Here is a 27,457-nt window from a genome sequence, read left to right as displayed (position 1 = left end):
TGTATATGTGTGTATATATATACTGTATATGTGTGTATATATATATATATATATATATATATATATATATATAAAATATTATATTTTATTGTTTCTTATTTTAGTTTATTTAGTTTTACTTTATTTTCCTTTTTCATTGTTGCTTTTTTGTTGTTTTTTTAAATGTTAGTATTTGGGAGTATTAGAGACTTTAATGTGCACACACAGTGAGAGAGAGTGATTAAATATTTTAAGATATAAAGATATTTTTTTATATTTTATATATATATTATAGATTTACAGTATATGAATATATACTATAGATTTGTATATAAATTATGTATGTACAGTATATATATTATATGTTTATTTATTTATATATATATATATTAAAGGTGAATAGAATTTTATTTTCAGTTACAATTCCAATAGAAATTTATTTCACCTATTGTATTTTATTGTTTCTTGTTTTGTTTTACTTTATTTTCTTTTTTAATTGTTGCTTTTTTTTGCATGTATTTTTAAATGTTATTATTTAGGAGTATTGGAGACTCCTCTGGTCGTATTAATGTGCACACACACACACACGGTGATGTCAGTGGCCTGCAGACATCTCCATACTGTCACTTTAATTCCAGAGCCGTCCAGAGGAGGGGGGGCAGGACCAGCACCAGGATCAGGATCAGGATCAGGATCAGGATCGTGAGGGTTTTTTCCTTCTCGGACTCTGCAGCTGCAGTAGATTGAATGAAGTGTGTTTTTGCAGGCTGCTGCTGTTCCACACGGAGGACTACAACATGCCAGAGAGGAACAGCCTGAATGCATCATCACATTATTATTATGTGGCTTTTTTAAGCTCTTGTTGAGCTCTTGTTGAGAGGGCGGAGGATCTGAGCCTCGACACATTTCTCCAGTTAGGTGCGGGGCCTTGAGAGAGCAGATCTCCTCCTTGATGCTATCTGGACAGCAGCAGCAGCAGCTCCTCTCTGCACAGCCGACTGGCAGCAGCTCTCTGCACGGATGATAAAGAACTTGGAAGGGAAAGGAAATGGTCAAGATGGCAGCAGCTGATGTGGAGGCATTAGATGTATAGTAGTAATTCTCATTTCTCTCTCTCTCTCTTTGGCATGCACGTCGCAGGATCTCAGCGCAGGACGCTTGTGCAGGAATTGGATTCCTCCAAACCAACAATCTTTAATTGCCAAATTGCAATGCATGTTGTCCAGCAGGGTGTGGGCTGTGCACGAGAAAAGGCAATGTTTTGTTAATGCTGGTCAGCCTCTGCGGATAGACAGACGCCTTTGCATTGCAGGAGGAGGAGGACAGATAAACGGACACGTGTTTGGGGGCTGCAGGATTTGGACTATTTTGCATACCAGTGCATGCATATAATAAGTAAATATATATATATGAAAAGCTGCACACACTTATTGATGGAATGGAGTGATTTTATAAGCCTTTGTGCAGCAGCAGCAGCAGAAACCGAGATATTGTTTTTAACATGGCTGCTGAAGAACCGCGCGACGACTCCCCCTTAAACGTGGAGATAGATCCGGATTTCGAGCCCCAGAAGCGGCCGCGCTCCTGCACTTGGCCGCTGCCTCGTCCGGAGTCTGGTGCGGACAAACCGCCCGCAAATGACACTGACGTAATCCCCGAAGAAGAGGATGACAGCGATGCACAGAAAGAAGCCAACAGTGTTGTTAAATCTCGTGTGCCAAGCAGCAGTAGTGGTTCCTCCAGCTCCACCTCCCAGCCTGTGGAGGTCCAGCGCGGCCCCTGCAAGGAGGAGGCCGGAGATGGCTCTCCTTCCTCGGCGCAGACCCCCTCCGCGGCTACGGGTGGTTCTTCTGCGTCCCAGCAGCTGAGGAAGTCGTCCGCCCGCAGGAACGCCTGGGGCAACTACTCCTATGCAGACCTCATCACACAAGCCATCGAGAGCTCTCCAGAGAACAGGCTGACCTTGTCCCAAATCTACGACTGGATGGTGAGGTCTGTGCCATATTTCAAGGACAAAGGCGACAGCAACAGCTCTGCTGGCTGGAAGGTGAGCATGGTGACATGCTGCTGGTGCTGTCATCATAACATCATAACAAAGACCAGATGGTGGTGGTCATGTAAAGACACACACAAGGCACACAGATAATAATGTAGAGATGGAGGAGGGTGCAAAACACAGGTTATCTGCAGATACCACCATATATAGGATGATTTTAAGTTTATTATAAGGCATATTTGGGTGTGAATAATTCAAGTCAAGTAAAATTTATTTCTATAGCACATTTAAAACAACATGAGCAGACCAAAGTGCTTTACAGACATAGGCAGAATAAAAACAAGTCAACAGTGCAGGCAGCAAAATCCATGAGTAAAAGACTGTTATAATGAGCATTATAAAAAAAAGGCCAATTAGTAATCACAATTCAAGTACATTCAAAAGCCAAAGAAAAGAGGTGGGTCTTGAGCTGTGCTTTGAAAGACTCTGTAGAGGGAGCAGATCTAATAATTAACAGGGAATTGAGAAATGTGGGTTTTTTCCTGACAAACACATGGTGTAAAATGACCCAAGTTGCATGTCAAAAACATAAGGACATAGTTTAGGGATGCACCAATCCAGCTTTTTCAGTCCCAATAGTGATACCTGGGCTTTGGGTTTCAGCTGATACCGAGTACTGATCCAATACCAGTGTTTAATTGATAAGCTGTATGCTTCACTGTGTGGAAGTCACTGGGATCATTCTTTTATACATAAAGCAATATCAGACCTGACTCAAACACCTCTTTCCAAATTTACTGAATTATTTATTATTAAAATATATTATTTTTTTATATTACAAGTGTAAACCTTTTTTTTATATTACAAGTGTAAACCTTTTTAAAGCAGCAACAAACTGGTCAAAACTTAAACATGAATTAAAATTGCAAACACTACCATACATAGGATGATTTTAAGTTTATTATAAGGCATATTTGGGTGTAAATAATCAACAGGGAATTGAGAAAGGTGTGTTTTTCCTGACAAACACATGGTGTAAAATGACCCAAGTTGCTGTCAAAATATATAAGGGTACAGTTTAGGGATGCACCAATCTAGCTTTTTCAGTCCCAATAGAGATACCTGGGCTTTTGGGCATCGACCGAGTACTGATCCAATACCAGTGTTTCAATAATAAGCTGTATGCCTCACTGTGGGAAAGTCGCTGGGATCATTCTTTTATGTTTAAGGCAAAAGCAGACCTGACTCAAACATCTCTTTCCAAATTTACTGGATTATTTATTATTAAAATAAATAAATCGTACACCAACAACTTGAAAAATCTTCAAAATTTCAAGTGTAAACCTTTTTAAAGCAGCAACAAATTGGTCAAAACTTAAACAGGAATTAAAATCCCATTATATAGTATGTAAACAGAGACTTGAATTTAATAGATCGGCCCCATTGTCACCGATCCAGCTACTGTATTTGAGTCAGCATCGACCTATTGATGCACACACTAGTACAGTTGTACTAGTGTGTGCATCAAACTACACACATTATTAGTTCTACACCAACAAAATCAGAGCACACTTATACAGTAAAAACAAGGTAGTGGTGGTGTGAAAGTCACTGGGATCATTCTTTTATATATATATATAAGGCAAAATCAGACCTGACTCAAACATATCTTTCCAAATTTACTGAATTGTTATTTATTATTAGAATAATAAATCGTACTCCAACAGCTGGGCAAAAAAAACTTTAAAGTTAAGAGGAATTACAAGTGTAAACCTTTTTTTATGGAGCAGCAAATTGGTCAAAACTTAAACAGGAATTAAAATTCCAATATACTGTATAATGTATATAGTATATCAACATTGAATTTAATAGATCGGACCCATTGTCACTCATATCCGATCCAGCTATTTGAGACTGTATCAGCCTGATATCCGATCCAGTATCAGTATTGATGCATCCCTACGGTTGTAATTAGGGGTGTAAGAAAATATACACATGAGCAGGGTCTGAAATTAAGTTTATTCCTCACCTTTCACTGTGGCAGGTCACTGAACATTTCTACCAGTCAATTATTTTTTCTGCCATTTTTTAAATCTATTTACAACACTTTAGAAGTGTAAACACTGGGTCAGTAGTACCAGACAGTAGAAATATGCAAAATATCATGTAACCTTACTGTTATTAACTTAGGAGTTGATTTTTGAAAATGATGTTTCTTAATATAAAGAAATCTATCAGCCATGGTGGCAGGTGACCTGAATTTTTTACCTGCCTCAGCCAACGTTTACCCTGTATTTTGTAGGTGCTAATTTAATTCCCTGCACATGAGTATCGCGACATTATGTTGTGCGATACTGTATGGATTTAATTAACCTCTTAAAAATCCGACGGTCTTACGGTCTCAACGATCTTTCCAAGGTTGTAACGGGCTCTGTTTTAAAGCTAGAGTGAAGTTACTGGCATCATATGAAACTAGAAAACACCATCGGTACCAAGCATGTCATACTAGCTCGTCGCGAAGGAGGCTAAATAACGCTCCAAAGTTCCGTTAAATTTTGGCGAGGAAAACCTGGCTTACAGTATCGCAATATATTGAACACCCGTATCATGATACGTATCGTATCGCCAGATTCTTGCAAATACACAGCCCTAGTTGTAATAGTGTGTGCATCAAACCACACAATCAGAGCACACACTAATACAGTAAAAACAAGGTGGTGACGGTGTGAAAGTCGAGACTCAAAACAGGCAATGCAAAGTTGATTTCACTTTCAGACGCGCTGCAGCACAAGGGGCTTCTTACAAGCTCCAGCGGGGCCTGCTTCTGTTTGATTTTAAGGATTAGTTCGGCCTGGAAAACCAATTCATCTGTCATGGAATCAAGTCTGATGAAAGCTTTGAGCTTTGCAGGATTTAGATTGGGGGGTAGAAAAACTCTGGAAATAGGTTTGTAATCCCGCACAACTGTAGGATGTGGGGTGCAGGCTGATTTCCAGGGAGTTTCTCCATGAAGGAATCACAGTATTGTGCTTTAAAGCGCATCATGGCCATGTGACATGTTGATGGGAATCAGAGATTGGAATATAAGCAGTGTGTTGATGCTAATAACTGATTAATCTGCACTGAATCAGCTGGTTAGTTGATGCTTCAGATTAGTGGCGGTCAGTTTTCATTCATGTTTTGGATGCATCCAGGCTTATAAAGGAAAGGGTTAATGTTGGGGTTTCAGAAGAAGTGCTGACATCAGCATTTCCTAGGAGATGCTTTGTAGCTGTGACATTCAGCAATCAGCCCTAAAGGGTGGTCATCTGCGCGAGGCACTGTGTGCAGAAATGTCCTCAGCATGTTGAGGGTTGTAAAACCAGACACTTCAATGACGACCTTTGTGTGCAGCTCCAACACGAGGTTAAATCTCTCTCTCTGTTGTGCATCCAAACAAAATATACAGATGACCAGCCAGCGGCTCGACCCCCGCTGTGTGCCACACTGTCTTTTTTCACGTGGCCCGGGCACAAGAATCAATCAGCTGACTATAAATTATGTAGGTCAATGTGTAGCAGTGTGAGAGAAGCTCAGTGTTTCTCTTTGGATCTGGCTCTGGCTGAACTGGCATTGCTCCAGTCCCCGCTCAGAACGAGGCTTTTGCTCAAAGGGTGCTGCAGAGCTGCTATGACTGCGTGGGGGAGGGGCGGCTGCTCTTTGTGATTTATCTTTTTAAAACGCTGTGTGGCTCCTACTGTATCTACCTGTGTGCAGCGTTGAGAAAATGTAACGCGTCTCTGGAGCTTTAAAGATACAATAACAACCACTAGATCGTTCTTTTAAGGAGCAGGCTGGTAGCTTTAGCTGCTGCATGTCACACAGACTGGTTTACTATCCAGAATACAACAGGAATGTTGTGTTTTACACGTATAGTCCAGGATTACTGTTTATCTTATACCACAGCACACCTTAACTACCTGTAAACAGGACGTAGACACAATAAAAGCATCACCTGTGCAGCATAACATATTCAAATTCAACCCCTCTGTAATGAATAACTGCCTTTTGTGCAACATTTTTTTTGTTGCATCAAAGAGGAGAATTGAATTCTTTGGGCATTTTTGAGGTCGTAGATGTGTTTTATATTGTACTGTACTGTGTCATATTGCAGAGTGTAACTGCTATTTCGTCCACCTGCTGTAATATAATACAGTCCAATACAGCAGCACTACAATTTACGGCCTCATAAATGACCACAGAGTTGAATCAAAACCTCTCTGACAGGCTCAACACGCATCGAAATACACAAAGGTTTATTTATTTATTGCAGGGCTGTTGTATTAGATTTCATTAGACTGAACAGGACAGGTGCTGTGATTGTGTCAACTCCCTGCGCTGCTGATGTCTGAGTTTTAAAAGATAAAGTCTGTACATTTCAGCGTTTACAAACGTAACGCTGTTCAGGGCCAGTTGACAAATGTGATATTAGATATCATGTGTGGCAGTTGTTAAGAAAAACCTCCATAAACATACTAGTTAGAACTTGTCACTACTCAAATCCTGCTGAATGTAGGGATGCATCACTCCAGTCTGCTGGATCCACTATTTTCATTATCAGAATTAGATTTATTTGCCAAGTACATGTGCACATCTCTCTCTCAATATACTTACACAGAAATATAAATAACAGCTAGGGACAAGGACAACAAAGCTGGATAAATAAAGGTAAAGGATAGACATAATTTATGTACACAAGTATGTGAAAAAAAAAAAATATATAAATATATATATATATATATATATATATATATATATATATATATATATATAAATAAAAGCACCAATGACCAACAATAAAATAAGAAATAAAATGTCTACATTATCAATTAATCACACCATTATTGTTTCAATTAACCAATTAACTGTTTAGTCTATAAAATGTTGGAAAATACGGAAAAATGTCAATCCAAAGTCCAAGTCAAAGGTGACCAGCAGTCCAAAACCCCAATTTACCCTCCCCTCCCCCCAAAAAAAGCAGTAAATATTCACATTTGAAAAGTTATAACTGGTAGGACTGTCCTCGACCCAAAATTTTTTTAGTCGATTAACAAATTTTATACAATTTTTTGCTGACTAATTGATTAGTTGATTTAATCGAGAGATCTGAGTTTCTCCACAAAGAATCCCACAAAAGCATCACTTTAAATCTTGTGTTTACCAGAAAATAAGAAATAAGTCATTCAGCATGAAAAAAAGCATAAAGAATTACTAATCGACGAAAGAAATCTTAGTCGATTAAGACCAAAACAACTGATTAGTCAACTAAACGACTAAGAGGAGGCAGCACTAATAACTAGGGATTTAATTTTTTTCTTGAAAACGACTAAAACAATGAACTAGTTACTAAGATAATTGCCATTATTCTGTTGAACAACTAACCAATTTATCAGCTATTTGTTTTGTCTCTTAATTGGCAGACACCCTGAGTTTGGGTATGTTTTAGGAATCTCTATTGGGAAAGAAAAAGCCAAAAATAAGATATTCTCATGGTTTCAATCCATATATGTTCTCTGACAAAACATATTTGTCTCTGATGTTTCTAGAGAGTCAACAAAAAGACAAAATACAGTTCAGCGGACTATAGAGTTAAAGTATTGGGCTGACCATAAAGAGGCTAAAGCATGCATGGGTCTTTTATTCTGAAGGGCACCTGAGCAAACACTAACACAGGTAAAAGCTTGAGGGGAAATTCGGCGACAAAGTAAATCAGAAAATGTTAAAAGCTTGGATCTGTTGAGGAGGGACTGACTGGGGAGATAAATGTATTTATAGCGCACATTTAAAAACAACAAATGTTGGCCAAATTGCTTTACAGAGAAGCTGAAATTACTATTAGATTATTAATATGAAAGTGGTTTTAATGCATTTCTTGGTGCACAAACTCAGTGCAACCCTTCATACTTGTTAAAGGATAATTCTGGTTTATTTCACCTCGGCGTATTTCCCATAAATGTGTCTCTTTCCCATAAATGCAGTTAGCTGTAATGTCCCTTCCAGATGGCTACTTTCTGTGTTTAATTTTGGTCAAACTCAGAGACAACTGTTTGAAATGACTCATGTAAAAATCATGTTTATTTGGAAAGCCGTATGAGGCTCACACAGCTTCCCCTAATATTCGTTGTTACAACAGAGTGGAAAGTTGGAACAAGCCACAATAGACACATTCACTGGAAATAATAAATAAACCGGAATTTTGTTTTAATGCCAAATCCAAAACTTGACGATTGGCAAAATGGTATTAAAAGCGCACATGTTCTTAAGTATAACTATTGTTAACCATATTAATGATGGTGAAATCATCATAACAAAGACCATTCTGTGGACTTTTAAGACACACAGCTACCAATAATATAGAGATGGAGGAGGCGGGTGCAATCACAGGTTATTTATAGATGCCACCATATGTAGGATGACTTTAAGGTTTATTATAAGGCATATTTGGGTGTAAAATATTCAGCAAGGAATTGGTAAATGTGTGGCTGCCTGACAAGCACATAGGCTAGTGTAAAATGACCCAAGGTGCTGTCAAAATATAAGGTTACACTTGTAATAGTGTGTGCATCAAATTACACACGCTATTAGTATATATTAATAACAGTGAAATCATGACCTTGTGTTGTCCTCTATAGCTGCCTTTAGTCACAATAGCATTGGTGTTAGTGGAATCAGTCTGTTTGGGCTTAGAGGTGTGTCCTCAGCATGCAAATGGTGTTAAAAAGTGCATCCTTGCAGCAGCAGTTTGGGTTTTCCTAAATTGTTAATTTATCCTTGTTGTTTTATGGACATTTATGCAGATTTTCAGCCAAATTAAAAAAGCGAAACCTCTCGAGAAAGATTCTTCCGTGAGGCTCATTTATTGATCAGCCTTTGGGGAAAGACTAAACTCTAAAAACATCCATATTTTATCCAGTCACAGGTGCAGGCGAAGAAAACGAAAACAAAGTCTGGTGCACTCTTCGTTGCTCCCTCGTTGCACCCTCGGTGTGTTTTATTAACACCTGCACTGTTGTGACATTTGGAGCGCTCTCTTCATCTTCTTGGCACTCTTCATCAAACAATCGGAGATTTATCTACTTTTAATTATCAACTCAGCCTTCTGGTTATAAACCCAGCAACTAATGGAAGTGGACACATTTCAGCTGATGAGGAAATGTAGATTTACATGAAGTGAGATCAGTTAAAGGTCAGGTTAAAGGTAAAATCTGAGGATATTCTATATATATTTATACAAAACTGAATAAACTATGTGAGTGCAACAGATAGCACTAGTCCAAAACGGGGCTAATGAATGAATGACATATACAAGAAGCTATCATTTAGATGCCGAGAGCACATCACTACTGTCTAATCTTTTCTACATCCTTTGTTTTGTGATAATCACCTGCCAGAATCTATCTTTAAATTCCCCATCTCTGTATTCTTTTATTTCTTTATTGTGAAGTGCTTTGTGCTGGGAGATGAAGTGAATGTTTATCAGATGCACGGACGGTGGCTCTGAGTGGTCAAACAACCCTTTTTTGCTTTTTTCAGAAATGTGAAAAAACACAGAAAATTTAACATGTTTTGAAAACTTGAATGACGGATGAAAGTTTTTAAACGTGCAACAATTTCGAACGAACGATACGGACTTGGTGTGCAGAGCCTTAACTCTCGTCAAAGCACATTTCCCAAAATATCGAACTATTTCTTTTAACGTTTACATCTTCAGTAGGAACAAATGTTCTTGTGTCTGAGTGCCACAGTGTAGGGAAGTTGGAAAGTATTGAGAAATGGATTAATGCACTGTTGGTGTTTTTTGTTTTCATGGGATATGTTGACCGGAAGAAAAATAGAGAAACACACCAGCCTTATCTTTAAAGTCAGCACTTTTGAGCGATCAGCATAAAGCCACCAACCTTTCCAGCTAACTTATGGTGTGTGGAAATAAGAAAGAAAAGTGCAAAGAGGTAGCTGAAGTTTTATTTCTGAGAGTCACATGTGCTTTGTTGTTGTAATTGATGAAAGTGTTTGCCAGTTAGCCCTAATCCTTTAATTGGCTTGAAGCGAGAGCTTTGCTGGAAGTTTGATGTCAGCGGGTCATTGACTCACTGCATTCAGAGGAAAAACTGAGGCCGACGCTCGTTTGTGATCTCTCAGTCATCACAAAGCTGGAGAGAAACTTTCCTCACAGCTGCCTTTTATAGGATCCATATGGTAAAGGTCATGGGCGGCCTCGTGTAGCTGCAGTTTGTGTGCGTTGAGCTTCTTTAGTGTTTGATTAGTTTAATCTTCTGAGAGATGGATTTAAATAGGACCTCGGTTTACTCAAGTTAATTCAAGCTTAAGAGAATTATGCTGGTCCCTCTCCCAGTGAACTTGGCCTTTGGGCTGCAGAGATTTCTTCCTCTGTTACTGTGCTGTGACTCGGTGCGAGCCGGGCGTCAGCGGGCTCCAGCTGTTTAATTTTGTACATGGTTGGGAACATCTCCGGGGAAATCCTCTAGACCTTTCTGAGCAACCAGAAATAGGTCAGTGTGAGGTGCAAAGAAGAAGTGTTTCTTAGAAAAGCAGCTTTGTTCACAGTACTTGGTTGAGATAGTTCAGTATCAAAAACCTTGAATTATCTGTTGTGGGAGGCTCACAGTATTTATTTCTACCCCTGGTGCAGTGGTTACCAGTGTGAGTGTGAGCCCTCAAAATAAAGTAGTGTCTTCTACACAACGGTTATGAGCAGTTTAACCAAAGAGTAATTTTCCTTCTCCTTTCATTTGAAGGATTTTTAGAGTCCGGAAGAGTTGAAAATATGCAGTATTTCACATGAAAAAACAAAAGAAAGAGAAAAATCCCCCAAAAATAAACACTTGATTTTGTGTCTCAAAAATATCTGACAACCCCTCAAATTTTTCTTGAGACCCCCAAATAATTTCTTACCATTTCTGATCACAAACTACATACATCTACAGACTGACAGCTCCACAGAAAGGCCAGTTATGTCTCTTTATTACACCCTGGCTGTCACATGTAGTTGTGAGCATATACCGTTTCTTTCAGATGCACTCACTCTCTGTTTTACCTCCAAATAAAATGTAGAGAATGTGGCTAAACTGTTGGCTTGTTCAAAAACTGATCATTCAGCTGCCTCCTTGGATTTGTGTTGTGGCGATGTATAATTACATATCAGAATCAGCTTTATTGATCAAGTATGTTTAGGCACATAATGAATTTGACTCTGGTTTCAATTATCTCTCATTAGCTCTACAGGACGAACAAGCATTAAACATGCATTTAATTGTTTTAATTTGTTTTCGTTGCAGAATTCCATCCGACACAATCTGTCCCTCCATAGTCGCTTTGTGAAAGTCCAGAATGAAGGAACAGGGAAAAGCTCGTGGTGGATGGTCAACCCAGAAGGTGGGAAAGGAGGCAAAGCTCCCCGACGACGAGCCGTATCCATGGACAACAGCAAGTACATCAAAGGAGCCCGAGGACGCGCCACCAAGAAGAAAGCTTCGCTGCAGGCAGCTCAAGAAGGCAGCTCAGAGAGCTCCTCCAGCCTCTCCAAGTGGACAGGAAGTCCCACCTCCCGCAGCAGTGACGAGCTGGACGCCTGGACAGACTTCCGCTCCCGGACCAATTCCAACGCCAGCACGCTCAGCGGTCGTCTGTCCCCGATCCTGGCTAACCTGGAGCTGGACGAGGTGCCCGACGACGACTCGCCTCTCTCCCCGATGCTGTACTCCAGCCCCAGCAGCATGTCCCCGTCCACCGGGCCCACGGGCCTCTCCGACCTGGCGGGTACCATGAACCTCAACGACGGGCTCTCTGACAACCTGATGGACGACCTTTTAGACAATATCAGCCTGACAGCATCCCAGCAGCCTCCTCCTGGAGAGGAAGACAACGGAGCCGACGATCAGGGGAGCTCAGTGTTTACCTTCAGCTGCTCAGGAAGTAGTCTGGGTAGCCCCTCTGGCAGCTACGGGCCGAACCCTCTGTTTAGCCCGCCGTCCATCACGAGCCTGCGCCAGTCGCCCATGCAGACCATCCAGGAGAACAAGCAGACCACCTTCTCCTGCATCTCGCACTTCAGCGACCACCAAACCCTGCAGGATCTGCTCAGCCTGGACTCCCACGGCCACAGCAACGTCATGCTCACCCAGTCCGACCCGCTGATGTCGCAGGCCAGCACCGCCATCGCCCTGCAGAACTCCCGCCGAAACGCCATGCTGCTCCGCAAAGACCACTTGTTGGTGAACCAGACCAGTGCAGGCGAGGCCCAAAGCGCCTCAGTGCCTGGTTGGCAAGCTGGCTTGTCGACCTCTGACAAAGACGCCGGCCACCCCGACGCCAAGCAGCCGCTCCTGAAGTCTCCCAGTAAGAACGCCTCTATGCAGCTCGGCTCTGGCTTGTCCGGCCAGGACCGCTTTCCCGCCGATCTGGACCTCGACGTGTTCAACGGCAGTCTTGAGTGCGACATGGACTCCATCATCCGCAACGAACTGATGGACGCAGACTGCCTGGACCTCAGCTTCGACTCTCGCCTCTCCTCTGCCCAGAACGCCAACAGGAATTCAGGAAGCTTCTCCAGCTCCAAACAGACCTCTCCGCACAGCTGGGTGCCAAGCTGAGAAGCTCCATCAGAGCTCAGCATGGGTATAAAAACAAAGTTGGGGAAATGTAAATTGGGGTTCATTGTGTCCTGCGTTGTGCAACTAGAGGGAAGAAAGTACGTAAAAGTGTATCATGTAGTATTTTTTCCATTATTTTTAATGTGAGGCATTAAGTTCGGTACTGTTTTTCAAGTGTCTGAGACACACAATGGTGTCTTCACAAAGGAGGAAAAAAATTCTTTAAAAAGATCAATGCCTGGGCGGTGTGAACAACAGTATCGACTGGAAGTACAGAACATTTTGTTAAAGCTATATGAAAAGCATCAACTCGTGTTAGTCTCAGGGAATCACTCATGCAGTATCACTAAGTGATACACAAAACTGAATTATGTTTTTCACCCTGCTTTCTCTCCTCTTTCACACCCTTTCATACCTAAACCAACGTTTTTGCCAAACCAGCTGTCAGCCTGTTGTGAGTGACAGCCTGTTTACAGAAAAAAGCTGCAGAGAATGTTACATTATTACGTTCCAGTGGAGGATACTTGACAAGCTTTTTTTTATTTTAAAGTTTCTTTGAGAGACTAAATGGACTAAAAGATTTAATGAAAAGCTTTTTTCCCCCCTTCCCATTGATGCACAGAGTCACGCACCAAATATCAATCTGTAGAGGTTAATATGTTATCAAGATGTGAACTGATCTACATTGTGTGGTTTTTGTATGTAATGTTTTATTTTTACTTAGCGGATTTTACCCTGTGATTTTAGTGACATTACTGTGAATTCTGTTCCTTCTAAAGAGGTGCATAACTGAAGTCTTGATAATATGGTGTTTCTGCTGCAGATCCCTTTTCACCATCTTCCCCCCTCCTCCTCTTCCTCTTACTGCAATATTGGAAGTACTGCTCAGTACACAGAGTTTAGGACCGTGTATAGCAAGAAACATGATTTAGCTCTAGTTACCATTAGTAAACACGTAGGACTATTTGGATTAAAGTAACCACACTTAGAGACTCCACAGCACTCAACTACAATATTTTGGTGTTTGTTAATTTGAAGGAGTTCTTGGTGCTATAAATAAGAAGATAGCAGGGAGTGGCTGCAGATGGAGCAGCATTAGTAGCCTCCCCTATGTTATCAGCACTATAGCAGGTGCTGGGGTCAAATAGTGTTTCCAACCCTGTGAGAGGTCGTGTAGTAACGTAGAGCCATTTTTGCCATTTGAGAAACCACAGTATTTTAAATATTGCCAAAATATTTCTGCATTTAACTAAGTGGAAATAAGAGGATATACAGTGTATAAAATAGTAGGAACCAGTGCTATAAGGGCAAAAAAACAAACACATCAGCACAGTTTTTGTAGGAACGGCAGGATGAACTTTTTTTAGTTTACATTTTTATCAGCTGGAAACTGTCAATTTTCACTGAATTTGTCTTGTCAAATGAAATTTTATTTATTTTCTTTTCCACATGTGCATATTTTGGTGCTTTTCCATATGACGTGTGGTCGAGCTGTGTAAAAGCACTTTTCTTTGAATGGTCTAGTCAACATTTTGATCACCTCAGTCGGGTATTGATCAGGACCGACAACGAACGGCAAATGGTGCCTGAAATGGTGTCCCCCTTTAAATCTAAATGTGACACCCTGTTGAATTGAACTGACAATAATGTCACAGAAATATTGAGTCCTATTTGCTTATTTTTTTTTATTTTTACAAAAATATATTTTGCACATTTGTGCTTCCAAATATCATTTTTGTAGCTTCACATGGATGACTTGAAGCTTCAATTTTTTTTCTACATTAATCTTGAGTAACTCTCACTGCCAATATTCAAACTCCATTTCTTCCTATTGCTCCTACAAAACAAAAAGAAGACATCAAGTTGACATTGCCAGTTGTAATTCCTATCTTGGCTGTATCAGAGATGGTGCATGTAAATAAAGCTTAAAGAACCACTGAAAATCTGGGGTTTGTTTCATCTACCTTTTGTTTTATTTCTGTCTCTAGAGGAATTGCACAGCTGCAGACTTGACTCTGCAGGCACCGAGGAGGCGATTTGCTATTGGGTAATCACATCATGAGCTAAGAACCAATCACACACTGTATCCAAGAGGAATGGACCCACTGAGATTAAGTCATGGGTTTTGAATGCATGATTGCTGAGGTAGGTGCTGCTCAACAACTGGTGCATGATTGTATATTTACATGCTGTATTGTAGATTACAAATTACTGTTAAAGTGGTAAGTATTTAAAAAGCCCAACAGCATTTGATAATCTAACAAAAGCACTGCAGTGTAATGTTAGAGCCCTCTACAGATCAAAAGCACTCACTGAGCCCAGATGAAGGACAGGAAATGGGTGAGGAAGCCCTTCAGCATGGATGTTTGTCTCCATGGATACACCACAACAAGTCAGCATGAGAAGGCAGAGATTTGGCAGAACTTAAAGAAGTGTTTTTTATGTTTTTTATGTTTGGATTTCCCAGCTCCTAAACGTGTTGATCCTGAGCCATGTGTGACGTGTACAGAGTTTCCTCCTCTGTCAAAGTGGAGCAGATGGAGGCAGATCTGTCGCGTCAACTCTCAGCACTCAGGGCGGAAATTGAGGAGAATGGATTTCCTCGAGGAGCAGTGACCTCCAGATGTTACAGGTGTGGAATCTTGGATGATGCTGGTGATTACTGTATGTGTCAGATAACAGTTGCAAGCTTGTTTTGAACTGGCTAGATTGCCAGGTAGGTGGAACTTAAAGCTCCCCTACACTCAAAAATGCAATTTGCTTATTAGTTGGATGTTTGACCTTCACTGTGCAGAATGATGTATGTGCAGAGTTTTACACTAGAAGGATGTTTTTAAATTCATCTGCTGAAAGAGGAACATTTCTGTGCTCACCATAAATTTGAGTTTTAGACGTAAAGGATTAATTTGTGACATCACAACTAGTGTGGAAGCCAATCGTGGTCCAGCAGGCAATTTACACAAGTGTGATGTCCTTGTTTTTGTGGAAAACTGTGTGCTGTAGACTCTTAAGTTTTGTTAAATGAAGTATTTTAAACATAACATACAAAACAAAATCCACTGTGGCCACGACAAGGGTAAGTTAAAGTTAAAACATGATCACAAGTCCAGTAAAATCAGCTAACCGCTAACATTAAGATAAGATAAGATATAACTTTATTAATCCAGAAGCAAATTCTTGTGCCAGAGATTGCTAAAAAAATACAAAACAATTACAACAAGTTCAAGTGTATAAAATTCAAGTGTATAAAATAAAAAAGTACTATTTCTAGCACCAGTGCCTAATAATAATAATAGAATAACAATTAAGTAAGATACATTTAGTAAAATGATAATAAAAAAGGTAAAGTAATCTAACAAACAGAAAAATAAGTAATATTGCACATGTTGGACATTAATATTGCACATGAGAATGTAAAAAGTAGTATTGCACATGATATTGATATTATATCTGTACTAGGTGTCCAGTGTTTTCAGCTGTCCTTCCTGCAGAAGGGGGAGGAGTTATAATTATAATATATAATATATAATAATAATAATAATAATATAATTAGCTACCATTAGCTAACATTAGCTACCATTAGCTACTGGTAGCAGACAGAAGGCTGTACAGTAGCAGAACACCCAAGTGTGTTGAATTGAGCAACGATGCATTTTATTGCTGATTAATTCAACTTTTAATTTGTTTGAGGATTTCATTATGTCAGAAAAGCTACGAACGCTCTATTTTTTATTTTTATATATATATATGTATGTAGCAATGACTTGCTTTGTTCAGGTTTTGTTCAGTTTCCTTTAAACTTATTTTTTTGTTATTAATGTTCTTGTTATTTCAGAATGATTTCATATTAATAGAAGCAAGAACAGAAAGGAAAAACCTCCCTTTGCTGTGTTTGTCAAAAATCCCTAATCCAGCATCTCACTTGTAAATATCTTTGTCTTATGTGATAGTAAACTCAATATTTATAGGTTTGGGTTTTGGAAAACTAATTTGGAGACTGCAACCTTACTATTTCAATTCAATTATAATAGAATGATTTTCTTTTGTCCTTAAATCACCAATATTGAGTGAGATTGGCTCATTGCCCTCCTCATATTTTCTCCCTTTACACTCGTGCAGTAGCAGAAAATGAACTGCAAGGAGGATGAGCCACCAGAAGAAATTTCTCCTGTCATATTGAGTCTTGATGTGCTATTTTTTTAAGTGATTAGATTGATTTCTTTTTCTTAATTTAATTTGTTTTCTTTGTTTCAGCTCTGTTACACCTCCAAAAGAGATTTCCTTCTTCCATGTGGAGAGGGAACATGCACTGAGGAGAGGGCTTCAGGTGAGACTGAAAATTCATCTTTTTATCTCTTTCAAGGACAGTCTGAGGGCTACAGAAAGAAAATTTTTAGGTCGTCAGAAACTGTACAGCCTCTTGTTGATATGTATGGTAACTCATTAGTCTTTCCTGGGCTCCATCTCCTCCTGGTTGCAGGTGGCTGAAGCTTTGCCGGTTCAGTCTCCGGCTGACATCATGCAGAGAGAGCTGGATAGTTGCTTGAGTTTAGAGTACACTCCTGACAGTCTGCCTCCACTACTGCACCAGGTGAGGACACTACAAACACTCCAGAAAAATAAAGATCATTAAAAGAAGTGTTAATATGCATCATAACCTTTATTTAACTAGGAGGTCACATTGAGATTAAAACCTCTTTTACAAATGAGACCTAGCAGAGACAGGGTCAGATAACAGCATCCGACACATAAAAAGACAACATTGAATCACGACAGCAACAATAGGTACGACAGAATACATTACATTATTATACAGTGCATTAACAGTGCAGCATGTTGGTCATGTGTTTGCTATTTAATTGAAACAACTGCAGCTAGCAGTGACCACTTCCTTTATTCTGTTTAAAATCATTTAAAGAGATAAGGGTCTCAATATGCAGTAGAAAAGAATGGATATGAAATTCCTTCTTGTATATTTCTCCACAGTTCTACACCGACAGATCATATCACCTGGCTCAGATCAAATATCTGCTCATGCTGAGATGGAGGAGATTCTGCCGCCACACCAGCGTCATTGAGAAGCTTTATCCTCATTACAAGGTGACAACCTAAGTCTCAATTTGCCGGCACTTCAAAAATAGCACCTCAAGAGTCATTATGACAGGAGATTTTCTTCTGGTGGCTCATCCTCCTTACAGTTCATTTTCTGCTACTGCAGGAGTGTTAAGGGTGAAAATATGAGGAGGGCAGTGAGCCAATCTCACTCAATATTGGTGATTTAAGAAAAAGAAAAGAAGATCCTTCTATTATAATTGAATTGAAATAGTAAGGTTGCAGTCTCCGAATTAGTTTTCCAAAACCCAAACCCATAAATATTGAGTTTACTATCACATAAGACAAAGAAAAGCAGCAAATATTTACAAGTGAGATGCTGGAATTAGGGTTTTTTGACAAACACAGCAAAGGGAGGTTTTTCTTTTCTGTTCTTGCTTCTATGAATATGAAATCATTCTGGAATAACAAGAGCATTAATTGCAAAAAAATAAGCTTAAAGGAAATATGTAAACATACCAAAAGCACATGAAAAAGATTTTTTTAAGTAATTGTTTGCAGGAGAATGCCCTTCTCTTTCTTTCTCGTCTTGCTAAGAATGATTGAAGAGAAAAAAACAACCATAAAGGAACACTGATGGCTTCCTGATTAATGTTTGAAAAATTATAATATTTTATTGCCTTCACACAAATTTCCCAGCTGATCCATCTTCAGCACATCACATCCGACTTGTTGTCCCTCAGGATCAGGTGTCATGTTTGACGAGTGAGTACGAGGACGCCGTTCAGAGGGCTCGCAGACTGTCGGCGAGCAGAGAGAAGGTCCTGACCGGCCAAGGAAGCCCCGCCAACATGCTCACTCAGGACGATGTGGTCATTTATCTGCGGTGGCTGGTCTGCCATCTGCACTCTGTTCAGACCATTCACAACTTCCTCAGGGTAAAAATCCATCTGTTTCTGTTATCCAAAGCTTTTGATGTTTTATTTTACAATGTTGATTTCCTTGTTTGAATAAATTGTCATGTACAAATGATATAACTAACCAAGTTAAAAAAATACTTATTTAACAGGTGCTGCACTACATACCAGCTTGTGAAAGAAAAGATAAAGAACCACAACCAAAGGTTCATGAGGAAACTTCTCATGTTGACGGTGAGAGTCAAACCAGCAGTGTCCTTCTAATTTACACAGAGACTAGATTCAATTCCACTGTCATCAAATATATAACAATATTTAACAGTCACAACATACTGAACTTGGGTAGGATGCTCCAGCGGCGTGGAGCATAAAAGCTAAAGTCAGTTTCACCAATTTTCGTGGAGATAGATGGATAACCAGACGGCCTGTTCCAGATGACCTGAAGGGTCTAGCCGGTTCATAGCACAGGGGAGCCAGACCATGTAGGGCCTTAAAGGGATAGTTTGGGTGTTTTGAAGTGGGGTTGTATGAGGTACTTATCCAAAGTTGGTGTATTACCTACAGTAGACGGCGGTCGGCACGCCCTCAGCTTGGAGAAACAGACAGAAGGTACTGCACAGAAGCAAACAATGTACAGCTGTGGACGGGGCCGGCAGCAAAACATATTTTAGATACTTAAAAGAAAGACCCACCTAAAAAAAATCTGTTTAAATATACGCTATATTTAGAATATTTCCGTTGGTTTTAACAGGTATATCAGGACTGGCTGGTAACGTTCCCCTGCACACTGTTAACCTGGAGGAGTTTCTACCTGAGCTGCAGTCTTTGATCGCTCATTTCCACCTGTCCTATGACACTCGTAAACTCAGGACCACTGCAGACGAGATGGAGTTATTCAGCATGGTAATGTTCTCCAATGCAATGGACAACTGATACAACAATATTTATGAAAGGGCATCATTTAAGATATAATGTTGGTTATCAGCAACATGTCAATCTGAATCTGTCTCACCAGGTGTGGAGGGAGTTCAGAACGATTTTCAGACAACAAGAGGAAATGAAAACGTTTCCTCAGTACGACGGTTCAGAGGTCAAAGAGAGCCAGTGGGGGAGGAAGAGTGCGAGGCTGGCTCTTGGGAAAGAGGCCAACTGGATCCCCTTCATTCAGGTGAGAGTAAAAAAATTAAATAGTGATAATAATCTCTCAGTTTTTCTGGGCAGCCAGATGGTTTGGGGTTCGTCAGGGAGTAACAGAGTTTAAACTTTTTAATCCAACCCCCTTTCGAGTACTTTCTCCGTCAATCTTTATGTGTTTCAGGTTGTAAAAATATTACTTTGTGTGTGTGTTTTTATGCATTTAAGGAAAGTAGATGCTGACTGTTTGGATTCTGTCCTGTAGGTGAAACCCAAACCAGATCCGTGGCAGCAGAAGCTCGTCACAAAGCTGAAGGAAAAGAAATCTATTGATGAGCTGCTGAAGATGCACAGCAGATTTCTTCAGGTAACAGCGACATCAGCTCTGAATCAATGTCTCTATATAATTACACATACAGTTATCATGTATATAGTAGATTATCAAGAGCCTGTACAGTCATTTTTTAGTCCTTTTTATCTCTAGAAATACTAGATATCTAGATCACTTGGTGCCCCACATGTTTTCTATAACACATACAACCTACATTTGTATCATGAAGTTTAACTTGTGTATCAGGAGTTGAGTTGTCTTTTCTGTGCTTCTCATCAGGTCCCTGATCTGCTCCATGTGGCTGCGGCTATTAAAGAACACGCCGCTCATGTTGCTGACTTACAATCAGCTCCGACCTCATCGGTCTCACAAAGCACTAAGACAAAACGACAAAAGATCTCCGAGATCTGGACGAGTATTTACAGCGCTGCCTCTCTCACCCAGGCATGTATCATCCACTTTTCTGCTTAAAGAGATGGGGAAAAAGCCCTCTCTTGGAAGACATTTTAATTTTTTTTATTTAAATTAAAAATTTTTAAAAGCAACATTTTTCTTTTTAGGAAACACATGATCAGTCGACCAGATCTAGAGGCAGAGTAAGCTACGATAAGCAGAGTTTAAAGAGTCAAACCTCAAGCGCAACAATTGAAAGGTGTGTATTACTTGAGCAGAGAACATTGCTACGTTATGAGTTTGTTTGATAATTAATTTATTGTTTTTAATCACTAAAAATACTAAAAAAATGTGAAGCTCATCATTCTATCTTTCTAATTGTTTTGGGTTAGTTTCTAGGTCTTTATTTGACCTCTTGATAAATTCATGAAAGTCCTGACATCAGCTACTTTTCACTCACCTTGGATGCAAAAATCACAGGAATATTCAGATTTCTTGTGCCTTTGTTCCCCCTTTTAAAACACAGCTGCTCCTTCGAGGACAGCCTGCAGCTCCTGGGTCTGGATGATAGTTTAGAGGAAGCAACCTCAGATCCCATCGTAACCAGAGGAGCTTACCTGTCTCTGATTCACCTGCGTCATCTCAAACTCAGACAGCTCCAGGTGAGGCAAACGGCATCACGTTATGATGTAGCTTAGATGTTACTGGATGTTATAGGTACGTTTATCTTAACTTCCCCCGTCCACAGCGTATCTCTCTTGGGTTGTTGAACTACCTGCGCTCCGTGGAGAGGACTTTGACCTTTGACCTGGCAGGTCTGCAGCTGGAGGAAGGAGAGCTGTGCAGCACAGCGGAGGAAACAGGCTGGATGAACGCAGCCAGAGGAGGAAGAGGGGAGGCAGGAGGTCTCGGCTCGCACCAGTACAGCCACAACACTCCTGTTGACTGTAAGGTAAGAACATGTGAAAGTATACAGCAGCTGATAACTGAAAACGTGTTTGACTGGTAAATCTATCTACTATGCATTTATGGAAACAGCAATACAATTTAACAGTTTCCAGCTTCTTAGTTTCAACCTCCAAAGCTTCTCTAAAAAGTGCAGAAATGGTCATCTGTTTATGATCTTTCCTGTTTGCATGTATACAGTATGTGACTTCTTCTTATCACAGGTCCATTGCTCAGAGTTCATGGAGTTTGCAGAGGTGGAGAACCTTCATGATTTCTACAGCGCAGAGGAGCGGTTTGTCCACACTCAAGACCAGAAGGGGTTTTACATTGTGTACGACGCTGCTCTGAAGGACCTGGAGGAGCTGGAGGACGAGCTTCTTCTAGTCGGCTCACGCTTCATCCAGAGAGACACGATTAAGAAAATGGGAAATGATGAGAGAGCCGCCACCTCGACAGCAGACATCCACACCCGGGCCGGGACAGATGTGGATCGTGTTGCAGTGCTGCTCGACTTGTGGACATGTGAGACAGAGTTTTTGGAGAGCAAAGTTCAGGTACAGTGATTAAGATCAAGACTATGGACGTGTTCATTGGCTTTTCACATCTCTTTGTTGGCTGTCTTCTCATTTACTTAGTTGCTTCGTATGATCAGTCACTGAATGTACAGTATTTCTACACCTTTTAAAGCACTTTTAGTACATTTGATTGAATTTTATAGGACCAATTTTGAGATGAAATAATTTTAATGAATGAGTTTTGATGTTTTTCTTCATATTTCTCAACTGGAAATATGTATTTGTCTGTTAAATTTCTCATTTTTATGAGTCAGGTTCATAGATCAACAAGCTGTTTTGGTTTGTCCTCGTTCTCCAGCTCTTGAACTGTTACTTCGAGGCCTACCAGCACGCAGCAGGGACTGAGGAGAGGTTTGCATTGGCTGAAGTCATTACTGATATCATGCACAGTAGACCACAACTGGACCTGAACCAGGATTACTTTGTTCAGACCTACAGAGCTGAGATCAGCTGCCTGCGAAGCCACCAGCAGCTAATCAGAGACATTTTGGACACTCAGGTGAAAACGCAAAGTCTGTAAAGGATTATGTTAATATGTGAATATGCAGAATACAAACGTATTGAATTAGAAATGCAACAGTTAGTAAATTGAACGAAATTTAATCAGCAACTATTTTGATAATCAATTAATAGCTTCAGTCAAATATTTGCTGGTTCCAGCTTCTCAAATATTCTGATTTGCACATATCTTCGTCATACATTATCGTCAATGAAATCTTGTTTGGTTTTGAACTGTTAGTCAAACAATACAAGCAATTTAAAGATTTCATTTTGGACTCTGGGAAGTTGTGATGGACATTTTTCAAACCAATCTCAATGTGTAAATTTCTTCTTTGATACTAATACACCTTATTAAGTTTTGTCTTGCCTACTGGTGTCATCTTTAGCTTGCATGTTATGACAGATTGTGTTGTTCGTCTCATCAGATTGAAAAACAGCGGCAGTACCTCCAACGCATCTGGAGGGACGACCGCAAAGGCTCCGTTCATGACTTTGGCCTTCCACCAAAATACATTCCCAAACATCTGGTCTCACTTGGAGGCAGCAGGCAAGTAGATACAGAAGTCTAAATGTATTTGGTATCTTTCTTTATCTATATTTTGTTGTCTTAATACCTCCATGTTTCCCGTCTTGTGTTTGCAGCCCTGCACTGATGAACACATTCCTCCTGGAGGTTCATCCGTCTCTCTGTCTGGCTTCTGCAGTCTATCACAGCTTAGTTCAGGCTCACTCAGAGCTCTGTCAGCTGCACCGAGCCACGAGCATCACTGAGACGCTCGTGCTGCGACAGAAGCTCCTGCAGCAGGCCCTGCAGAGCTGGAACCACCTGGCTTCACCCGGAGCCTCCTACAGCTCTCAGATACAGAAGGATGTAGGTTCTTCTTTTTATTGAGAATCTATTTAAATAAATTTACAAACAATAATGAAGCAAATAACTTACTTTTCTCCTCTGTCAGTTGTTCTCAGATGTGTTTTTTGAGGACCCGATTTTGGTCCAGAAGGTTGGGCTGTCGTTAGTAAGATCTGCGGAGATGAAGGACATGACGCAGGGAAGAGAGAAACAGTTGTATGCTGTGGAAACTTTCTCCAAGCTGCTGGAGCTCGTCACCATCCGCCATCGTTTGCTGGAGTCAGCCTCAGAGACCGCACATCTGGCACAGTTAAGATAACACACTTACACCAGGGGAAAAGGGGACTTTCAAAGTGATACGCGCATTTGTTTTTACATTCTCAGTATAAAATTCTGAATAAAAATCTTATCTCGCTGCCAAGAGAGGCATCAATAATACTGAGATACAGACGAGCAACAACAGAGAGCACAAAATAAACCACAAATCAGAATTTGACAGAAATACGATTATAGAATCATAACTTTCTATAACAATCAGATAAAATATCATATCATAGAGGAGTAAAGAAACCATAAATATTCACATTTAAGAAGCTGGAAACAGAGAATTTCTTTTCTTAAAAAAATTACTCAAACCGACAACTAATCGATTCATCGTTGCAGCTCTAGTCCAGTTCAGTGTCACGTCAGACTGTAACATTCAGTAATTCTTCACAGGTTGTACAGAAACGTGGCGTCAGAGCTCGGCTTCGATGAGTTCCATCTTTATCTGAGGCCGGTTCAGTTTGAGGTCGCTGAGCAGAAAGACAAAGCCGAGCAGAGGCCTGTTTTTATCACAGCGATATTGGAAGATGACAGCTCTGTAGACAGGTAAATAACTACACTGTGGCTGATCATCCAGAAGCTGTACCTGCAACGTGTTCTTTACTAATATGAAGCAGATGTTAGGATGTGTCTTGCAGGCGGACATGCATGCCCTGCCTCTCCACATGTGCTCAATTATTTCTGCTTTTCTACAAGAGCAGTGAAGTATGTTTGAAAGGGAATTAAAGTGCGCTGTCTGCTGCAGGTTCACCCCGTCCCACCTGCCTCTGAGCATCCAGGAACTGGACGAGAACCAGACCGGGAGGTTTAGCTTCAGCTCAGAGGAGGCAGTTATTCATGTAAGTTCAGATCAAATGATGGAGTTTATTAGCCAATGAAGAAATCAAGCTATTATTGACCGAATGTATTCCTTTTCTTATCTCTTCACAGCTTATGAACAAACGGAGCATAGAAAACCTTGAGGTGACTCTGGCTTGTCAGGTTACACAGAAGAACGCTTTGATAAGTGCTGTGAAGCTGGTTTGTCTTTGTCACTGGGCAGAGAGTGTGACGTCTTCAGCTCAGGTTTGTATTTGTTCAGTGATGGGAAATAACTAAGTACATTTACCTAAGTACAAGTACTTCTAATTCACTACATTTCAGAGGGGAATATTGTACTTTTTACTCCACTACATTTATCTGACAGACAGTTACTCTTCAGATTAAGATTGAAGGGCAGCTTCCGTGCCGGTACTCCTGTCTGCTTCTCCAAACCGGGAGCATAACCCTCGTTTTTTATATTCTTTCCTGTCAACATTAATCATCACAGGACCCCTCAGATTCATCTTGTGACCCTGTGAGGGGGCCTGACCCCTAGGTTGGGAACCAATGGACTTTATACCAAACTGACTTTTCCTTGTAATGGAGTATTTTTACATTTATGTATTGCTACTTTTACTTAAGTAAAGGATCTGAATACTCCTTCCACCACTGGTATTGTTCACACATAAATAAACTGCTGTTCAAATATTTTAGTTTGTTTTCCAATTTATTCTCAGAGTGAAATCGCTCATCATTCTGATAAAGATGTGAAATTGGACTCCAAACCTGGAAGCAACACCAACAACCTGCAGGAAAAATCAAACTCTCCACCCTCCAAAGGCTCAGCAAGAACTCCCACCACTGACAAGGAGAGGTAATTGTCCCCACTTGAAGAACAAATTAATCTGGCGACGATTAACAGCGCTTTAGTGCTGGCTCTTTAATAAACAGTCTTGTTTGTTACTCCAGGCTGATGGAAGCTTTCGTGTCCATCCAGCTGGAAAAAGTGGGTCTGCGTGACGAGATGCTGAATTCATTTGTGAAGAAGAAACAGGCCGTGGGGGGTCTTATAAAAACCGCAGTGAGTTGCACACAGTCACTGAGCAGGATGATAAGTGATTGGCTGCCCGTGAAGTAAAATTAATTTCTCTCACACCGCAGGAGGAAGCAGCAAAGATCAAAAGGAGCCTCATAATCGACTTTCTCAAGAAGTATGTCCATGAAAATCATTCCTTTAGATACAAGACAGGACAGGTTTTTCTCTATAAGTCACTCTAGATAAGAGCATGTTGGAGGTAAATCTGTGTGTTTCTCCTCAGATTCAGCACACAGATATCTCAGTATTGTGTGAGAGCACAGATTGTGGCATATTACCACAGTCTAACCTTCCTTTTGGACGACATCCCCTCCATCCGTCAGTCCCACTTCATGATTGGAAAAGCAAACGAGCCTAAAGTCATTTTGGATTCAGGAGTTAACCTTTGCCCCGACCCCAGGTACAACCAGCTTGAATTTTATGTATCATTGATTTACAAAATAGAAGAATAACTGTGTACGTCTTTCTGTTTACGTACACTAACAATACATTTATGTTTTCAAGGTTTCTGAGAGACTTATCACACCTTTCTCTCCAAATAGGACCTTTCAGTGTCGGCCCCAGCAGTTGTTGTCTGCAGACGGTAAAACTCTCCTCAACTTGTGGTACATCCCCCACTTCTCTGAAGTGCTTCACGTGTTCAAAAATGTTTCGGTGAGATGCTTAAACTCATAGTTGAGACTATTAATACAGCAGCACAACACATGATGAATTTAGCTGCTTTCACTTTCACGCTTTTCTCAAGACCATGAATAAGTTTGAATGCAGAGATGTGTTTGTTTGTAGTATTTTAGTGCTTGCTTTTGTCCTCCTGGGTCACATGTTATAAACCACACAAATGTCTTTTATTTTCTTCTCAATAATTTGCTCTGAATTTAACAGGTGTGTGTCGCAGCTCTCCATCACACTCTGCAGATAGTTTCAGCTCTTCATGACATCATTTATTACCTGGTTAGTTTCTCCAGATTGGGAAACACAGAAAACTCTGGTAACTGCAGAAGAGGACAGGAAGCACCGGGTTCACTTGCAGCTGACTGGGGCGGCGCTGAAGGCATCGGTAGGTGGATCTTGTAAACAAAGCATCACATCTGCCCATTTGTAAATATTAGTACTAATAGTAAACATTTTTTTGCATATTCTTAATACTGGGACCCTTTGTGTTGTACAGGAGCAGAGCTGCTGGAGATCCAGCGTCAGGTCGACCGTCTGTCTGATCCCAGCAGCCCAGAGTCGGTCGGCCGTCTGCTGCAGCTGCGCAGGCAGGTCGTCCTCCTGCAGTTTGACACCGCTGTGAGACACCTCATCAGGTCAGTGAGGAGTATACACACTTCATCATGGAGTTGAGCCATGTTTCATCTCTCTCTCTGCCCTCACTGACTTTCTATCACACATTATTTAAAAGCACTTGTGAATAGGGCTGTCCTCGACCAAAGAAATTCTTAGTCGACTGACACTCATACGATTTTGACGAGAAATAGATTAGTTGATTTAATCGACAGATCTGTTAAACTGAGTTTCTCCACAAAGAATCACACAAAAGCACCACTTTAAATTTTGTGTTTACCAGAGATGTGCTCGTAAGTTTCTTGGAAATAAGTCATTCAGCATGAAAAAAGCATAAAAAATGATTAATTAACTAAAAAAATCTTAGGTGACTAAAACCAAAACGACTGATTAGTTGACTAATCGACTAAGAGAGACTTCTGCAATTGCTGATCCATTTTCATATTTTGCTTTCTTGTTGGTGGTTTGTTTTGTTATGCTAGCATGTCAACTGTCTCCCTTTGGCTGTGCTACTTATGGACTTTTGGAGCATTAATGGATTTGCGATTTTCCACAGTAATCATTCACAAAAAGATGTGTCTCTCTTCCAGGCCATAAAAAAAATTCAAAAGGAGTCCAAATTTAGCT

The 27,457-nt window shown here is 40.4% G+C and overlaps 3 protein-coding genes across 3 annotated transcripts in view; all 3 read left to right on the top strand.

The window, feature by feature from the left end:
- The first annotated feature begins 476 nt into the window (after positions 1–476).
- Positions 477–14,567, top strand: foxo3a (forkhead box O3A). The gene is made up of 2 exons (XM_037746932.1): positions 477–2,026; positions 11,311–14,567. Exons 1-2 carry the CDS (start codon positions 1,481–1,483, stop codon positions 12,622–12,624), a joined length of 1,860 nt encoding a protein of 619 aa, XP_037602860.1. The 5' UTR covers positions 477–1,480; the 3' UTR covers positions 12,625–14,567.
- An 84-nt stretch (positions 14,568–14,651) lies between these two features.
- LOC119474472 (putative uncharacterized protein C6orf183) lies at positions 14,652–20,529 on the top strand. The gene is made up of 10 exons (XM_037746494.1): positions 14,652–15,256; positions 16,879–16,951; positions 17,105–17,215; positions 17,611–17,724; positions 18,420–18,614; positions 18,746–18,827; positions 19,345–19,496; positions 19,609–19,761; positions 19,993–20,094; positions 20,338–20,529. Exons 1-10 carry the CDS (start codon positions 15,117–15,119, stop codon positions 20,527–20,529), a joined length of 1,314 nt encoding a protein of 437 aa, XP_037602422.1. The 5' UTR covers positions 14,652–15,116.
- A 95-nt stretch (positions 20,530–20,624) lies between these two features.
- Positions 20,625–27,457, top strand: part of si:ch73-242m19.1 (coiled-coil domain-containing protein 162) — a 31,008-nt gene continuing 24,175 nt past the window's right edge. Inside the window, exons 1-18 of the mRNA XM_037746493.1 lie at positions 20,625–20,710; positions 20,978–21,113; positions 21,200–21,403; positions 21,621–21,953; positions 22,273–22,473; positions 22,901–23,022; positions 23,118–23,346; positions 23,432–23,634; positions 24,043–24,195; positions 24,395–24,488; positions 24,580–24,714; positions 25,188–25,324; positions 25,420–25,531; positions 25,612–25,661; positions 25,770–25,946; positions 26,089–26,200; positions 26,429–26,603; positions 26,715–26,853. Of these exons, the coding sequence (XP_037602421.1) occupies positions 21,320–21,403; positions 21,621–21,953; positions 22,273–22,473; positions 22,901–23,022; positions 23,118–23,346; positions 23,432–23,634; positions 24,043–24,195; positions 24,395–24,488; positions 24,580–24,714; positions 25,188–25,324; positions 25,420–25,531; positions 25,612–25,661; positions 25,770–25,946; positions 26,089–26,200; positions 26,429–26,603; positions 26,715–26,853 (2,456 nt within the window). The 5' untranslated portion in view covers positions 20,625–20,710; positions 20,978–21,113; positions 21,200–21,319. The remainder of the gene's footprint in view (positions 20,711–20,977; positions 21,114–21,199; positions 21,404–21,620; positions 21,954–22,272; positions 22,474–22,900; positions 23,023–23,117; positions 23,347–23,431; positions 23,635–24,042; positions 24,196–24,394; positions 24,489–24,579; positions 24,715–25,187; positions 25,325–25,419; positions 25,532–25,611; positions 25,662–25,769; positions 25,947–26,088; positions 26,201–26,428; positions 26,604–26,714; positions 26,854–27,457) is intronic.

Source organism: Sebastes umbrosus, chromosome 16 (genome assembly GCF_015220745.1).
Source record: "Sebastes umbrosus isolate fSebUmb1 chromosome 16, fSebUmb1.pri, whole genome shotgun sequence".
NCBI lineage: Eukaryota > Metazoa > Chordata > Actinopteri > Perciformes > Sebastidae > Sebastes > Sebastes umbrosus.
The sequence above is the reverse complement of the archived record's forward strand: the minus strand, read 5'-3'. Positions and strand labels throughout refer to the sequence as shown.

Bases quoted from the DNA above. Each gene is read 5' to 3' on its own strand.
- foxo3a (XM_037746932.1), top strand. From the start codon at position 1,481: ATGGCTGCTGAAGAACCGCGCGACGACTCCCCCTTAAACGTGGAGATA. The intron at 2,027-11,310 runs GTGAGCATGGTG...TTTTCGTTGCAG, and splicing joins ACAGCTCTGCTGGCTGGAAG to AATTCCATCCGACACAATCT.
- LOC119474472 (XM_037746494.1), top strand. From the start codon at position 15,117: ATGTGTGACGTGTACAGAGTTTCCTCCTCTGTCAAAGTGGAGCAGATG. The intron at 17,725-18,419 runs GTGACAACCTAA...GTTGTCCCTCAG, and splicing joins AGCTTTATCCTCATTACAAG to GATCAGGTGTCATGTTTGAC. The intron at 20,095-20,337 runs GTAACAGCGACA...GCTTCTCATCAG, and splicing joins TGCACAGCAGATTTCTTCAG to GTCCCTGATCTGCTCCATGT.